Genomic DNA, 17645 nt, shown 5'->3' on the forward strand with positions numbered 1-17645 from the left:
CAGTGTGTCGCCGGCCTTAATTAATAGTTAATTATTAATATTTACAATTTAATTAAATGTTAATTTGTTTATTTGTTAATAAAGAATACTGCTTTATGTTATTCATTTCCATTGTCATTTACAAGCTACATGCGTTCTTGATCGCGTCTGCAGTGTGTGACGCGGCCGCGGGTGATTTTTTTTAATTTATTTTTTATTTTTTGGGGGGTGGGTGGGGGGTCGGTTAACCGCCAAACTGCGAGATTTGTTGCTTCTTTACCGCGGTAAGAAAAAATCCCATACCGCCACAGCCCTAACGACAAACAACGCACGCTAATTAAATTACACTAAAGCTACAGTTTAACAGAAAGCTTAAACATGCTTTTCATTATATGAAGTCTTGTTCAGTGTCACGGGGCCCTCCACAGTGCAAACACAGTGGACTCTGGTCAAGAAACATGATAGAACAGAGTGGTTCGTTTGCATGAGTCAGCACGGACCACAAAAAACAACAATTCTACACAGAATGCTGTATTTTAAAACGGGATGGAGGTCAAACATCACAAAAAGTTAGACATCCTCTTCCATTGCAAAAAAATAATAGTAACAGTTCAATATTAAATTTAAAGGGGGGATATTTTAATACTTAATTTAACGCAACTGTGGCTGTCACAAGTTGTGAAATGCTACTTTGCCAGGCTGCGACGTAAACAATGGTATTGGCTATTCTTAAAAAAAAAGGGTTGACCCACTCTAAATGTCCTGCCCTGATTTCCTGTTTCAGTGGAAATTACATCAAAACACTGAACAAGTTATGCGTCTCAATGAATTTCAGTAGGATTTTATATAAACCAGGATATTCAAAAAATATTAAATAAAGAGAAAAAAAGTTTTATTTCTCTGATTTACACATGGTTTTTTGAGGATGAATTTGAGCACTATTAGCTATTATACTATAAATCTATTCAAAATACAGAGAAGAATTTGACAGCATTACTGGGACCAGAGCACACTAAGACAGAAACAACTCTTTGGCCACAGGGATCTTTAAAGAGTTATAACAGTGAGGCTGACTCAAAGTAAGTAAAATAGAAAGAGTACTATTAGACTAGACATGGCTTAGAGAATGAAAATGGTTAGAAAAATCATTTATAGATTTACATTTTTCCATTGTAAACTACGGTAGAACTGGGCTTTTTTTCCCTACATGTGGCACATAGCTGAAATTATCAATCCTTTAGCACTGTGAAGAAGAAAAATATTTTTAAAAACTAATTTGGGCCATCACCTGCCACAATACCATAATTTGAACTGTTGGAACAATTAGGTGTTTTGCAGACATGTTCACACATCACTGTGCAAATTAGTGTTTAAGAAATGGTTAAACACTGATTTGGTTTCAGGCCTACATTTCGGTTGACACTTGTAGGCCTGAACAAGGTTAGACAAGGTTAACGAAGGTTAACCTTTGATAACCTATTAGACAAGGTTAAGGAAGGTTAATCAGAACAAAACAGAGTGGGACATGTTCAACTCATGGCTCTAGAGGTCTGTAAGAATTTTGAAAGAAATCGGCCACTAGATGGTGCTACCGAGTTTTATGTTTCTGTAATCACGTAGTGTTTCACACATCTAGTAATTTTCCAAAAAATCTACTTTTTCACACTCCTCAGTCCATTTACCAAATTCACTTGAAACTTGTCATGCATCATCAAGGGACCCACATGGCAAAATGTTGTCAAAAGAATTACGATCGGTGATTCACGCTCGCCATGGGACGCCAAAACGTTTGAAGTAGGCGGGGCCACTTTCACTAAAAGGGCTATAACTCTTGAAAGCATTGAGATATTTTCACCAAACTGTTATACTCAAGTACAAGCTCATTTTGTGGTCACACAAAAAAATACGCAGCGATTCACCACTTGGTTGCGCTATAATACGAAAAAGGCATAAAACAGCTTATAACTACGCTACCGTTAGTCCGATTGACTTGAAAATGGGCATGCAGTGTCTTTGTTCAGGGTGCCATGCCTTTCTATGAGGACATTGGCATATCTCGAAAAACATGGCCGCCATTAGCCAGTGAAGTTTGAGCACCTATTAGACAAGGTTAACGAAGGTTGATCGGAACAAAACACGGTGGGCATGTTCAACTCATGGCCCTAGGGGTCTGTAAGAATTTTGAAAGAAATCGACCACTAGATGGCGCTACCGAGTTTTATGTCTCTGTAATCTCGTAGTGTTTCACACATCCACACAATATGCATATCATTTGATAGATCTCCTCATTCTGGACAACTTTGCCTCAAGAACCACTGCTGTCAATCAAATAATTTGTTAAATATTTGTGATTATTTGAAAATTCTACTTTTTCGAACTCCTCATAGGCCGTTTTGTCCGAATTGCTCGAAACTTTACATGCATCATCTAGGGACCCTCATGGCAAAAAGATGTCAAAAGAATTTCGATCGATGAAAGCGTTTAGCAGATAATTTTTTTTATATATTTCTGGTATGGCCCATTGTGAGTAACATGTCTATATATTGTGTGCACAAAGTAGAAACTTCATAAAACTGTGTAGATATGGAGAACAACTGATTTTGCAGAAATGTGCCAGGTTTCAAGGATTTCTGATGCTCAGAGGGCTCACAGTACATTCTATCAAAATTTTAACTGAAGATGAAGCCTTTAATACTACCGTTGTCCACAAGAGGGACAATACATTTTTTATCTAATCTTTATCATTATCCAGCATTGGCTGATAAACAAATTTTTAAAACCATATTTTTTTTCAAAGAATTAGGGTGCACTGGTACTATAGATTTATATCATTTGCGCATTCTCCATCATGGATATTTTATGGTTTCAGGCCTACATTTCAGTTCAACCTATAGCCCAACAGCATAGTTGGCATGACGGTCTTAAATGCTTGAACCCCGTTAATTGCTGCTTGCAGCTATATTTATTATTATTATTATTTTTAATTAAAAATTTTGTTATTAAAGTAATACAGCTATTTTTTTTTTTCCATATATTGTGGGCAGGAATATGAACTTCTTTAAACTGAACTATAACAGCCTCTGCTGAAAACTGCAAACACAGATAAAGTCATCATTCATGAGGACAGCTTTGGGTGCTTACAGGAAGGAAGAATGCAAAACAGGTAACTGTATGAGTGAGCGATATCAAATATTGAAGAGGAGCACATTAGTTGAGTGAGAGCAGAGCATACAGTAAAACACTGGCATTCATACAGCTGCAGTGCGTACTGCGCATTTTACACTATATTCATGGTCCATCATTAAAGCTGGTCTTTTCCAACCACTCATGTGGCACAAACAACCACAGTTGATTTTAAATGTCACATTAGCTGTACACACAGAAACTGCTTTTTATAGTAAAATATTTTACCCTGGTAAGATTTACAACATACATCTGATTATGTAACATGTTTTGACTTGCTTAGAGCTTAAAATCTAAATTTAATTAAACTTAAAAAAAAAATGTACAGATTTTGTATAGACTGTAAATGTGTATGTCCAATGTAAAATAACATGAAAAACATGTACCGGTAACTGAAAACAAAATTTCCATTTTAATAAACGAATCAGACTTCCCATCACTACTCTGACTGACCTTTTTCCACTTGTCAAAAAATTCCGCTGTGGTGTTTCCTTACAAGTTTATTCTCATAATATTGTATCATAATATTGTATCATCATATCATATCATATCATATATCATGTAATCATACATTCTTTGTTGTAATACGCGGACATTTAAATGACAACTATGAATGTATTTTAAATATTTGAACTGAAGGAATTCCTGCACCGGCGCAAGGAAAAGGAAGGGGCTAATGAAAATTAAGTCTTGTGTCGCTCATACATAGAAAATGTATTGCTTCCGTGTTAAAAAATAAAGTCTTTCTTAAGCAACTGAAAAAAGCACAAATGTCAGGGCATGTCACTTCTCCAGGGCCCCAAAAAACCCTGAGACCCGAAAGGGTTAAGGTTTGATTTGGGGGTGGGGTAAAAAATCTTACCGATCCAAAACTTTTGACTGGAAGTGTACTTCTGGCATCCCAATACGTTACAACCATGATGATCAAAAAGTGTGAAAAAAAATTTCACTCTGTCAACTTTGTTCAATATGAGTGCCGTATGTTCTTATGACCAGCCCTTTACGCCGTCACCACCCGGGTGTTGATAACACGCGAGAGCAGGTGAGACCTGAACAGCACACATTGCTATCTGTGTTTACACTAAACTTATTTAAGCCTTGCTATTGCTTATTTAAACTTTCAAGAGCAAGACGCAAAATATATAGCTTGCGCATGGTGTGAGAAGATTTGTGTGCACACACTGAAAGCATGTGTATAGCGCTTAAACGGACAAATTCATACAAAAGATTATGTCCACATGCCCGTCTGTATCCTAGCAAACATAGTCGGTTATAAGTGAACGTAGTCAAGAAAGACAAAGCATGTGTAACAGTACTGGATCGTTCATTATGCCTTACAGGGAAAGAAGCCTAATATTCCTGCTGTCTGTGTTTTTAATCTTAATCAAACAACAAATGACAAAGTAATCACTCACTGCTCTTGACTGAATAGCTTTTGTAACTTCTATAATGATTCATATTTATTTAATTTATATAGTGAAAGATTATATGCAATGTTATTTTATATCTGATAATTCAATTTCTTTGTGCTGTTGCTTGTAGTTTGATTCTTTTTTCTTTTTTTCTTTCTTTTTATTTGAAAGTAGTAATTTTCCCCTGAACATAGCACATACAGAACCGTACCGAAACCGTGACCCTAAAACCGTGATAAAAATGTAACCTCAGAATTGAGTAATTTGAACCTTTACACCCCTAAATTAGACATATATCGATTATTATGGGATTTGATGGGATGCGCACACATTTCCGCCTGTAAATAAAATGAATGAGAGAAGAGCAGTGATCACACCCTCTCAGCTCATGAATATGATAATTCTTTCTCACATCTCTAAGACTGCCATAGTCTAAAGCCCCTGCAGCTAACCCTGCCTCACACGCACAACCAATTCTAACCCACATAGCCAAGGATCCAGCCACCTCTCGACACTTTAAAACTCTGCACCTTGCTGAGAGCATTTACCAAGGATGGGCGAGGGTAAAACTCAGCCATCTGCTGAGAGTAAATGGTTTCTTCTCCAAGAAAATGTAAGCAGATGTCCTGAACAGCTGCAAACCTGAGCCACTGCTGCAGCTCACTGCCAAAACCTGTGTTCAGAGGCTGTACTGGACTGATCTAAATATTGATATAAGTGATACAGAACAAAAATGTGTTTATGAAGTGAGTGTGGATCAGTTCTCATGTAAGGATTTATAGTTTAGGAACAAAAGGCCTGAAAAAATAGCCACAGCCATCCGGACAGGGGAACAGGTCATTTTACACAACCAAGTAAAGGCTGCTATGAGGTGGCCATGTGCCTGCTGTACACCAATAGTACTATAATTGTGCTAAAATATACACATCTGACCCATCTCAGTCTCTAGTAGCAGTGGATCTGATGTTGCTTTGATTCTGTGTAAATGAAATGTAGCATCAGTCAATGATTAGTGTGGTCATCCAAAATTGTTTTTTTTTTTTGTTTTTTTTTGCATGCAGTGTTGCATGGTACTAGAAACATATCCTCATTTAATTTGGGCCCAAGCCCTGAAAGGGCAAAGGCCGTATTGTTTTCCTAAGGATTACTATTAAGGCCAAAGCCCTGAAAGGGAGAATGCTCTGGAATTTGATATAGTCCTCCTAGAGGATTCATCTGATCGCAACCAAACTTGGTCAGCATGAAGACATTGAGTATGCTAAATTGCAACCAGAGTTTTTAGATCTCAAACGGTTTGGCCATGGCGTTGAAACAAATTCATAGTGCCACCAACTGGCAGCAAGAAGTGTGTCGCTTTCAAAATGTTTTGAAATCAGACTCTTATTTTTCACCCGATTAGCTTCAACCTTCATTAGCAAAAATGTCAAAACAGGCCAGATTTAGACATGAGAAAGCATTCTTGATATTCTTGAAAGGGGTGGTATAATGCCCTTTTCACAAGATGTAAATAAGTCTCTGATGTCCCCAGAGTGTGTATGTGAAATTTTAGCTCAAAATAACCCACAGATAGTTTAATATAGCATGTTAAAATTGTCACTTTTTGAGGGTGAGCAAAAACGCACCGTTTTTGTGTCTGTCCCTTTAAATGCAAATGAGCTGCTGCTCCCAGCACAGAGGTCAGAGCTACAACAGCTTGTGTGATTTTACCTCACACAGACATGCACTGAAAATTTCAAAAACTTTTAGCCTTTTATGTTCAAACCAGAGTCAGACAAAGATGGAGAGACTCCAGAAGAAGTGACAACATGTAGACAACATTTCTGAATGGTTAGTTGATGAATTTATGTTGCTTGTGTGTAGATATCTTCTAGTCATTGATTAGTGTATTCTGTCATGATAATACATAAATCTTGTTCTGGGGGCAGGGTTTATGTAAATTTTAGGGTTCGTGATGTCACTAACCCGGGAGGAATGTTGTGTAGTCCCTACTATCCGTTTGATGTAGTCCTTAAAAAGCAATTTCTTTAAAAGAAAATATCTCCCTTTGCTTTGAACTTTGAGCGTCGTGACTTTGCAGTTGTTTATGCTCAAACAGCAACTTTACACACTACTTAAAGTTAAAAAAGTGAAATCATAATCAAACCACCCCTTTAAATTCTGTTGCCATGGCAACACATCATACTTTAATAATATTCTTAGGCATTTTTAAGGCTCTTAGCATGCTTCAAATTGCATGAAACATAACACACATATTAGAGCTGATATAGTGTTTACAGTAGCTTTTGTAAGCTCTTGCTTTTGTAAGACTGTTCACTGCCCCTTAGGAAAATGAACAATGGTTTTGTGATCAATTACTGTTCGTATTACCATAGTTTTCCGACAAGTATCATGATTAAATGGTGTTTAAATTTGTATCTAAAATGTTTATGTAAAAAAAACATACCACTCTGAAATGTCCTGTGAAATCAGTGCTTGCAAAGTCCATGCATGAAATCCGTTTGGAAATGATCTTCTTGTTTGTTAACATTCTTAAGTCTGAATCAGGCTTGAATTGATTTGAAATTGACCCCATCCTTAATATTTACATCTGAGTACAGTTCAAATTTATGGCAAGGGGTGTGACAGTTCCCGAACACGCATTAAGTGCTGGGCAAGCTAACCAATCACAGCGTATTTCGGAAGGATGGGCTTCATCGAAACAGAAAATAAACGGCGAGTTCAGGCCAGGCTGGGGAGAGAGGTGCTGTAATAATGTAACATGTGAAAAATAATGTGTTTTTGAACAAATCAAGCATGAAAGCATATTCTAGTACACCCCAAAAAACAGGTGAGTGTTACAGATATCCATTAAATAGTTTCAAGTTTCGTTTCGCTTGCAACAACCTACACGTTCCTGCATAAACACTCCAGATATTATTATATATATTTTTTGTTATTAAAGCGCCTACGTCCGGCCAGTTGATAATACCTAGAATATCAAAATCGACTGCTGTTGGTAGATCCTTTTCCTAGCACCAAAACTTTGGAACAGTCTTCCTAAAATTGTCCAGGAAGCAGACACACTGTCAGTTCAAATCTAGAATAAAAACACATCTCTCGACGTAGCATACACATAACACATTATAGACTACTATAATTCAATGTTAGGCAGTATAGATTAGGTCAGCCGGAACCGTGAACACTTCCCATTAATCCTGTTGTACTTGTTACATCATAAGAAGAATGGCATCTACGCTAACATTAGTCTCTCTGTTTATCCCGAGGTTTACTGCAGTCCACGGGATCCAGGTTGTATCCAGATCTGATGAAGGACCTGCGCCTGGACACGACGACAACGCAGTCCTGAAGTGTCAACTAATCTCCCCCTGTGAAGGCCTCCTTCCCTTCACCTCTGTACAGATAAAACGTTGTCGGGATAATTACGGTTCACGTGGCTAAGCGGAAGCGATACAAATTCTGTATTATAAATTTTAAAGGAGAAGTTCACTTTTAAAAAAACTTTTGCTGATAATTTACTCACCCCCATGTCATCCAAGATGTCCATGTCTTTCTTTCTTCAGTCGAAAAGAAATTAAGGTTTTTGATGAAAACATTCCAGGATTTTTTCACATATTATGGATTCCATTGGGACCCAAACGGTTCAAGGTCCAAATGACAGTTTCATTGCCGCTTCAAAGGGCTTTAAACGATACCAGACGATGAATAAGGGTCTTATCTAGCGAAACGATCGGTCATTTCAAAAATAAAATAAAAAGTTGACGTTTTATAAGCACAAATGTTCGGCTTGCTCTGTTCTGTGATGCGCGTTCGTGACGTCACGTAATACGCAATTACGTTGAAAAGGTCACGCTTGAAAAATTGAAGAAAATGTTCTTTTTGGCTTTTTAATATTAAAACACTCAGGATGCGCACACGAAATGGGCATTTTAAACGATAAACTGACACAAATACATTTGAAAATGTTTATATGGTCCTCCTTCCGCACATTTGTAAACACATCAAACTTGACCTTTTCAACGTAATTGCGTATTACGTGACGTCACGAACGCGCATCACAGAACAGAGCAAGGCGAACATTTGTGCTTATAAAACGTCAACTTTTTATTTTATTTTTGAAATGACCGATCGTTTCGCTAGATAAGACCCTTATTCATCGTCTGGTATCGTTTAAAGCCCTTTGAAGCGGCAATGAAACTGTCATTTGGACCTTGAACCGTTTGGGTCCCAATGGAATCCATAATATGTGGAAAAATCCTGGAATGTTTTCATCAAAAACCTTAATTTCTTTTCGACTGAAGAAAGAAAGACATGGACATCTTGGATGACATGGGGGTGAGTAAATTATCAGCAAAAGTTTTTTCAAAAGTGAACTTCTCCTTTAAGGTCAGACAAGTATTTTTGTTGAGGGCTGGTTTGTAAAGAAGGACTACACGCCTGCGCACACACACACATACATATACATATATATATATATATATATTCAAACGCGCATACCTATAGAATAAACACGTAACATGCATGTGCACGCCATCAGCGTTCTCACAGGTTCACGTTTTTAAAGTTTGCGCAGAGAGAACTTAAGGGTTTTCTGTTATAACGGTGTCGTGTTAGCGGCCCCTTAAGTTAATAACTAATGATCATTGCGACGGAAGTGAATCAATCAAAACTAACTTTAGCTGGACAATAACTTTATTCTAGAGCTGCTGTAAAAGCCCAAACAATCTCTGTTACTTTAATTTCCTATTACTGGTATCACTGTAAAGCTGCTTTGAAACAATCTATGTTATTAAAAGCTCTATATAAATGAAGGGGACTTGACTACGTTCAAAAACCACTGTTAATTTTAACAGAAAAGCAAGTATATTGTAAGGGTGATATGGCATGGCAGCCAATGCAAATAATAAATAACAATTGCCTTACATAATGCAGCATTATACGTTTGGACCAGACCCAGGCTCGGAGCAGGCCAACTCTGGCACTGGGCCAAAGTAGCTGCTTGAATATGTTCATTCAGCTGTATGATCTGAATGAATGAATTGATGAAAATGAACTGATTGTTTATGAATAAAACGAAATATGTTATAAAACACCACTCAAAAAAAAAAATCTTAAAAATATTAATAGCAACACAAATGTGGTTCAGGCAACAACATTGATCATCTTCACAGCATGTATTTATAACAAAACGAAATATCAAACACATCCCTACCTCTTTTCGTTTACATTTAAAAAATATTAAACATGTTAATATGTGGTTCAATTGGTATTGTAATGGGTGTGCGTGTGTTTTGTATTCTTTGTATTTTTTTGGTTTTGTATTTCTCTTGGTTTTGTAAGTGGCAGCAGAGATGATGAACACCTGATTCAAATTAGGAGGTGGAGATATGTGCGTTTCGGTTCTGTGCATGGGGCGGGAGAACGGAAAGGTAACATCATCTACGGCTAGCCTCTTGTTTCCTCGCTAAAACGGGATCTAGCGTCTGTCTGGATTTTGGGACATTTCAGATGGTATAAAATGTATTATTGCACTTTGTGAAACCCCTAGAATTATGTAATAAACCTTATTCATTATATCGATCTTTTGTTTTGATTTCCCTATATTGTTGTGGCCACGAGTCGGCTGTAGCAAAATGGGGGATCGTCCGTTATTTTTTTTTTTTTCTTTCGAGAAAATATTTGACGGATAGATATTTCTTTTCTTTTTTTAATCTATGTAGTTCACGTAATAAGAGACTTTTATGTTCGCTTGTTTCGCGTGATAGACATTTATGCGTTTGTTTGATTTTGTATTCGTGTTGTAAGACACATGGGTAATTAGAAACACCTGGTGTTTTCAGCAGCTCAGCTGTTTGCAGGTGAATGTGCTAACAGATCGATGTGTAAGTTGGATAGTCACTTTTTTTTTTCAGTAGTTGATCACAAATGTTCGTCACTTATCCATGTGATATGAGAGGAAAGTGAGGTAGGGGAGTTAAACTTTAAATTGACCTACATTTGGAAAGTGATATAGAAATGGTGATGAGGTAAACATATGTTTTACTCTTGTTTGGCATTTGTTTGGTAGACTGATAAGGGCAGTTGAGATCTGGTGTTGCCGTTGCTGTACTAAAGGATTAGTTAACTTTCAAAAAAAAAAATGGCTGATAATTTACTCACCCCAATGTCATCAAAGCTATCCATGTCTTTCTTTCCTCAGTTGAAAAGAAATTAAGGTTTTTTGGAAAACATTCCAGGATTTTTCTACACAGAATGGACTTCAATTGCAACCAACTATACCAATGTTCAAAGAAGGTTCAAATGTCCGTCTCAATGCAGCTTCAAAGTCTCTACATGATCCCAGTTGAGAAATAACGGTCTTATCTAGTGAAACGATCGGCCATTTAAAAAAAAAAAAAAATATATATACAGTATATATATACTTTTTAACCACAAATGCTCGTCGTGTACCATCTCTGAGATGTGCCACGCATTGCGTCATCACGTTGGAAAGGTCACGCGTCACGTCATCTATCCAAGTTATTTGTCTGTGTACTCCGGTTCAAAAAGGTAGGGAAGGGCGAAAAATGTCATCTCATTTTCTCCTCCAACTTCAAAATAGTCCGACATCTTTGTTTTAATTTATTATTATTTTTCGTGACCTTTCCAACATGATGACGTAATACATCATTCAGATGCATTCAATGCATCTCAGAGATGGTACAAGACCAGGGGGGCAGGGTTTCATAAAATATTGAAGCTTCCCCGGGCGCCGCCATTGATTAGTGGACCATCACCTGCTGTTAGCATTCCATTGACTCCCATTCATTTTGGCGTCACTTTGAAAGTGAATAACTTTACATCTGAGGCGTTTAAAGACTCCATTTGTCCATTATTTATTTCTAAAGAAACACGAAAATGTATAAAAGGCTCCATTACCTTGTATCTTACGTTATGGCCCGTAGATGCAGTTTTTGTAAAAATAGGCAAACGATTGCGTCATAACCACGCGACTCTCTGTCGCACAGTAAAGAAATTACCGTATGGACAGGAGGAGAAGCTCGCGCGCAATCGGGGGGACGTGGAGGCAAAATGACAAAGTAATTAATCAGAATACTTAGCGAAAGTTGCTCCTGCTCCTAGCTCATGGACACTTCATACTCACACTCTCCGTCTGTGCAAGTTTCGGAAGGGAATGATTCAGATTTCTCTTGGCACAGCTACTAGAAGACAGACGGGTTGCTCACGTCACATCTACGTCGTCAAGCTCAGTTTGAGTATGCGCAGTATGCTCGACCATCAGGAAGTGAGAGCTTCTAATTGACTTCACTTTTCTCCGTTGAAACCTATGGGGTCGCTGTGTCCAGTTTATATACTGTCTATGTACAAGACAGGCATTTGTGGTTAAAAAGTATATATACACATATATATATATATATATATATATATATACATATATATATATATATATATATTTATTTATTTTTATAAATTTTTTTGAATTTTTTTTTTTTTTTTTTTGATAATGACCAATCGTTTCGCTCGATAAGACCCTTATTTCTCGACTGGGATCGTGTAGAGACTTTGAAGCTGCATTGAGACGGACATTTAAACCTTCTTTGAACATTTGAATAGTTGGTTGCCATTTAAGTCCATTCTGTGTAGAAAAATCCTGGAATTTTTTCCTTAAAAACCTAAAAAAAAATTCGGCTGAAGAAAGAAAGACATGGATATCTTGGATGACATTGGGGTGAGTAAATTATCAGCGAAACTTTTTTTTAAAGTGAACTAATCCTTTAAGGTTGTTTATAGTATTTTTTTTTCGTGGCATGTACGTTGTTTGTTAGTCTCTGTTAAATTTGCGTGAGATTATAGAAATTATAGCTTATATTGGTGACGTTTCCCCTGTTAGGCTGAGGCAAAGCTTGCGTTGAATCATTGGCGTTGTTTAAATAGCTCTGTGGAAAGTGCTACAATGGAGACTCGTTCTTCTTTGCTTGGTAATATGAAGCTTGAGAAAAAGCCAAGAAGTTTGGTTGATAAAAGTGATCAAGTGTGATTACTGTTTGAATAAAGAACACTGGAAAAAAAGATTTTTAAGATCTTAAAGCAAAAATGAACCATTCTAAATTTGCTCTTGTTGGTTCTTTTGTTATTGAAGTGGCTGGTGTACCTGGTGTTGATGTAAACTCTGTTCAGGAAAGTGCAGTGTTAGGTAAGGTAGAAAAGTGGAGCTATGCTCCTTTTATTACAGACGGCTTTGTGTCTCTGGTCGGAAGTGATGAAAAAGTTCCAGTTAAAATTCTCAGAGATACTGGAGCTTCAGAGACCTTTATTTTAGAGTCCGTTTCTGAAAGTTCCAGTACTGGAAATGAGGTGTTAATAAAAGGAATTGGGTTACAAGTTCTGCCTGTTCTATTACAATACAGTGTCGTACTTGAATCAGATTTGGTCACTGGTCAGGTTACTGTAGGCATGAGACCGTCTCTGCCAGTGGAGGGCATCTCTGTTATTCTGGGTAATAATTTGGCTGGAGGGCGTATTTGGAGGGATGTGCCACCCCCTCCCATTGTAACAGATTCTCCTTCCTTACCAGAACAAGCTGATGCTGATAAACAGTTTCCTGATGTGTTTGTGACTTGTGCAGTTACTTGTGCAATGAGTAAAAATGTGTCTGAAATTCAGAGCATAGTGCTTAAGTCTGATTTTAGAAAAAAGAAATTGATTCCTGGTCTTTCGTATCTCTTCCCTTCTGTTTCTCACCAGGAGTTGGTGGTGCAACAGGAGGATTCCACCCTGAAGAAAATGTTTTCTGCCACATTGTCCATTGAAGAGGTAGCTAGTGCAGCAAGTGGTTGTTTTATTGAGGATGGGATCCTGCTAAGGAAATGGCTATCTGGTAGTGAAGTACCCTTGGGTGAGGCCGGTATTCAGGTGGTTGTGCCAATGTCTCTTCGAGATACTGTTTTACGTACTGCACATGGAGACATTGTGGGTCATTTTGGGGTCAACAAGACTTAAGGTTAACAGATAACATCTGTTGCGTTATTTTTATTGGTCTTGTATAAAAAAAAAAAAATTGTGAGGGAGTATATTAAAACCTGTACAACCTGTCAGCTTACAGGAAAGCCGAACCAGGGTCTAAAATCAGCACAGCTATATCCAATATCAGCGACTGACTCGCCATTTCAGCATCTGATTGTAGACTGTGTGGGTCCATTTCTGTGTTTGGAATTCCTAGGGTTGTTCAAAGCGACCAGGGATCAAATTTTACTTCTCATATGTTTCAGGAAGTCTTGCGGCAGCTTGGTGTGAAGCAAAACCATTCTAGTGCTTACCATCCACAAAGCCAGGGGGCTTTGGAACGCTTCCACCAGACATTGAAGTCATTGCTGCGGGCCTATTGTGTGGAATTAAAGCATGACTGGGAGGAGGGTTTGCCCTGGTTATTGTTGGTGGCTCGTGAGGTGGTTCAGGACAGTCTTGGTTTGGTCTTTGGTCATAAAGTGCGTGGACCACTGGCAGTTCTCCATGATGGATGCACCTCAGAGTTTTAGACGTTGTTTATTCTTAGCTGGTCAAATGGCTAAGGACAATTTGTTGAATAAACAAAAAAAGATGAAGCGTTGTTTGATCGAGAAACAGAGTTTTGTGTGTTTTGTCCAGGTGATCAGGTGTTGGCCCTGTTGCCTCTTCCGGCTTCTCCGTTCTGTGCAAAGTTTTCAGGTCCATATACGGTGGTACGTCAAGTTTCCGACCAAAATTACTTGATTTCAACACCTGAGCGGAAAAGATGCACACAGTTGTGCCATGTTAACTTGTTAAAACCCTTTTATTCCCATTCTTTGGTGCCAGAGAAGGCTCCTGTGGCAGTTGCTGTAGCTTCATCTGTAATGGAAGTTGCTGAGGATGTTAAAGTACCTGAAGATTGCATGTTGTAGCCCCGTCTTAACTCTGAAACACTTAATAACTTGGAGGATTTTGTACAACATTTGCCTCTTCATCAGAGAGCTGAATTGTTAACTTTGATTTCAGATTTCCATATGTTGTTTTCAGATTCACCTTCACGCACTCATTTGATCGAGCACGATATAGATGTCGGTGACGCAAAACCAATATGCCAGTGTTTTATCATGTTTCTTTGGATAAACAACGTCATCTTGAGTTTGAAATTGAGTTTGAAAAATATGTGGTCGAAAATAACATCGCTAAACCTTCCTTTTCAAGCTGGGCATCACCTTGTTTACTGGTGGGAAAGCCAGATGGTGAAAGGTGAATAACTTAAAACCAGATTATTTCCCATTGCCCCGAATGGAAGATCGTGTAGATTATGTCGGTTCTGCGATGTATGTCAGTAAATTTGATTTATTGAAAGGATATTGGCAAGTGCCTTTAACCACTTGTGCACAGGAGATTGCCTCATTCATTACCCCTTCTGGGCTATACTTTTGGCCTTAGAAATGCGCTCGCTACTTTTCAATGCTTGATGAACCATGTAACCTCTGGGTTGAATAGTTGTGCTGTTTATTTAGATGATGTGGTTGAATATAGTGACACGTGGGAACAGCATCTTTTACGTGTCCACGCACCGGACAGCCTTTTTAGACCCAGGTTGACGCCAGTCAAGTTGGGGCTGGAGCTGTACTGTTGCAAACTGATGAACAGGGTATAGAAAGACTGTTTCCTATTTTTCCAGAAAGTTTAAGTCTCAGCAGTTCCATTATTCCACTATTGAAAAGGAGGCATTGGCGTTGATTTAGACTTAAAAAAACTGCAAAGCCCATGTAACAAGTGGTATTTTTCTAATTGTGGAATTTTCAGACCACAATCCACTTACCTTTTTGCAATCGTTGCAGAGCCCAAACCAGCATCTTATTCGATGGTCTCTCTTTTTGCAACCATATCCTTTGGAGATTCGACACATAAGGGGTGTGGAAAATGTACTGACTGATGCCTTATCTCGTAACCCATGTGAGAGTTTTTGCGACTGATTCAGTTGGTGTGTTTTTTTTTCTTCTGTTTTCTCTCATTGTGACCATGGCTTTTCCTAGACGCCGGTAGTTGCTGTATTCAAGTTGCAAGGGGGAATCAGATTAAGAAGGTACCATACTGGGTTTGCAATCTGTTATAATGATTTTAGGTTAAGTGGTAATATTTAGTTTTTTTGTTAATTAAGAATTAATAATAATTTTCTCATTTGTTTCAGAGATCCTTTGCAAGGATCCTCTCTCTTAAGAGGGGAGGTGTTATGGATGTGTTTTGTTTTCTTTGTATTTTTTGGTTTTGTATTTCTCTTGGTTTTGTAGGTGGCAGCAGGGATCAATATCTGGGATACCTGGCTGTCTCAAATCCGCACAAGTCACCTCTCGATGCATCCTCGATAAAAGGGGAGGATCAAGAACACATCCGGGGATTTTAACTATTCTTGGCTAGATGTGAACTTTGAATTGGAACAGTACTTGGTTGCTGCGACTGATGACATTTCACAAGTCCACAAGAACACAAGTACAGAAAGAATGCATATTGAGAAACAGCCTGTGTGTTATATGAGGTAACAGCAAGGTGGACCGCTCTTACCCTGGGCTGCCAGTTCTCATACTGTTTCTGCAGGTTGGCCCCTATCGTCTCCAGGGCTTTCTGTGGACTCATAGACAGAGGGTCTAGAAGATAAAAAAAGAGAAAACACACATTACAGTATTACGGTAAATTCAGACACTTTTATATGCTATACTACATACTAATACACTATTATGCAGAAGAATGCCAGATGATATACATTTTATCTAAGGAGTCTTATAGAAGTACAAAAGTCATCCCAGAATAAAACCTGTGTGAAACACAAGTGAAACACAGAAAATGGGAAAGCGCTTAAGTTGGAAGCTGAAACACAAACACAAACAAATCAATTCTGTATGGATTATGAAACATATTTCTGCTCTGCACACGTCATAACTACCAAAAAAAAAAAATCTAAAAGTTTTCTCTGAGGAAAGCGTTCATTAAGTTGGTTTATAGCTGAATTCATAAAAGAAAAGGGACAAAAAAAACTGTGTTTATTAAATCAAACTGCACACTGCACTGTAAACATTTATTAATTGACATGCATTCAACATAATTGCGTATTTCTCAAATTTTTCAGACACATGTACAAAATAATGTCCTTCTTTATTACACACAGGGGGGTCAGGTAATGGTGGAACAGAGTTACAACCGAGGGGGAAACCATTGTATGGTTATTTGGTGGATATATGGGCAAACTCACCTATCCAGCACTCTAGTCTGGCACAGGGTGAAGTCTTGACTACATCAGGAGGGTCCACGCCAACATTGAGACATAAAACTAGAGCCACACTTACAGTTTTCATCTGTAGGAACAAATAGGAGAAAAAAGAAAACTGTAAGATAATTTAAATAACTCTACTGAAAATCTGAAAATCTACTGAAATGAAAAGGGTACAATTACTAAAAAATAAAAGACTTTAGAAAAGCAGCAAAATGGGGGGGGGGGACAGCACGCAACCACTAGTAAAGTTGCAAATGTAAATACTGTATTATATAATATAAAAAATATGTACAGGCCTGGAGTGGCCATCTGAAGATTCGGGAGAATTCCTGGTGGGATACTGATAAATTGGGCAGTACCACTTTGACAAAGACAGTTTCACACGGGAAATGCGGAAAGTCTCTAGTTCATTTTCAATGAGAGACAAATGGAAAGCGGCAAATCAGTGGTGGTTAAAGTAGCGGCAAAACGACGGTGTGCAAGTGGTGCTTGCCCACCCGAAATCCCATCACTTGAGTGTACACAGCTCATTGTAGCAGTTATAAATATTAATATATGGCACATATATAACGCATACAATAAGGTGAGCTACATGATTTCTCCCACACTTTCTCTCACAAATACATCATAAGCCTACCTTTCAGAAGCACATGCAGGGCTTAAAAATCATTAGTCATCACCAGCAGTAAAAGTTGTCGTCTTTTTATATTCATGTCCGGATAGTTTTATTAATTTTCATGACATTTTTGGATGTACATCATCAGGGTGTTTTGCATGTAGGCCGATGTCACTCTAAGAGTGAGGTGGGATGG

The 17645-nt window shown here is 38.0% G+C and overlaps 1 protein-coding gene across 5 annotated transcripts in view; it reads right to left on the bottom strand.

Moving 5' to 3' along the window:
- Positions 1–17645, bottom strand: part of rptor (regulatory associated protein of MTOR, complex 1) — a 393572-nt gene that overhangs the window by 287313 nt on the left and 88614 nt on the right. For all 5 annotated transcript variants that reach the window (XM_082136702.1, XM_082136700.1, XM_082136701.1 and 2 more), the window contains exons 3-4: positions 16813–16915; positions 16128–16210 (exon numbers count right to left, since the gene is read on the bottom strand). In XM_082136702.1, coding sequence (XP_081992828.1) covers positions 16128–16210; positions 16813–16915 — 186 coding nt within the window. The remainder of the gene's footprint in view (positions 1–16127; positions 16211–16812; positions 16916–17645) is intronic.

Source organism: Leuciscus leuciscus (assembly GCF_965113295.1).
Source record: "Leuciscus leuciscus genome assembly, chromosome: 14".
NCBI lineage: Eukaryota > Metazoa > Chordata > Actinopteri > Cypriniformes > Leuciscidae > Leuciscus > Leuciscus leuciscus.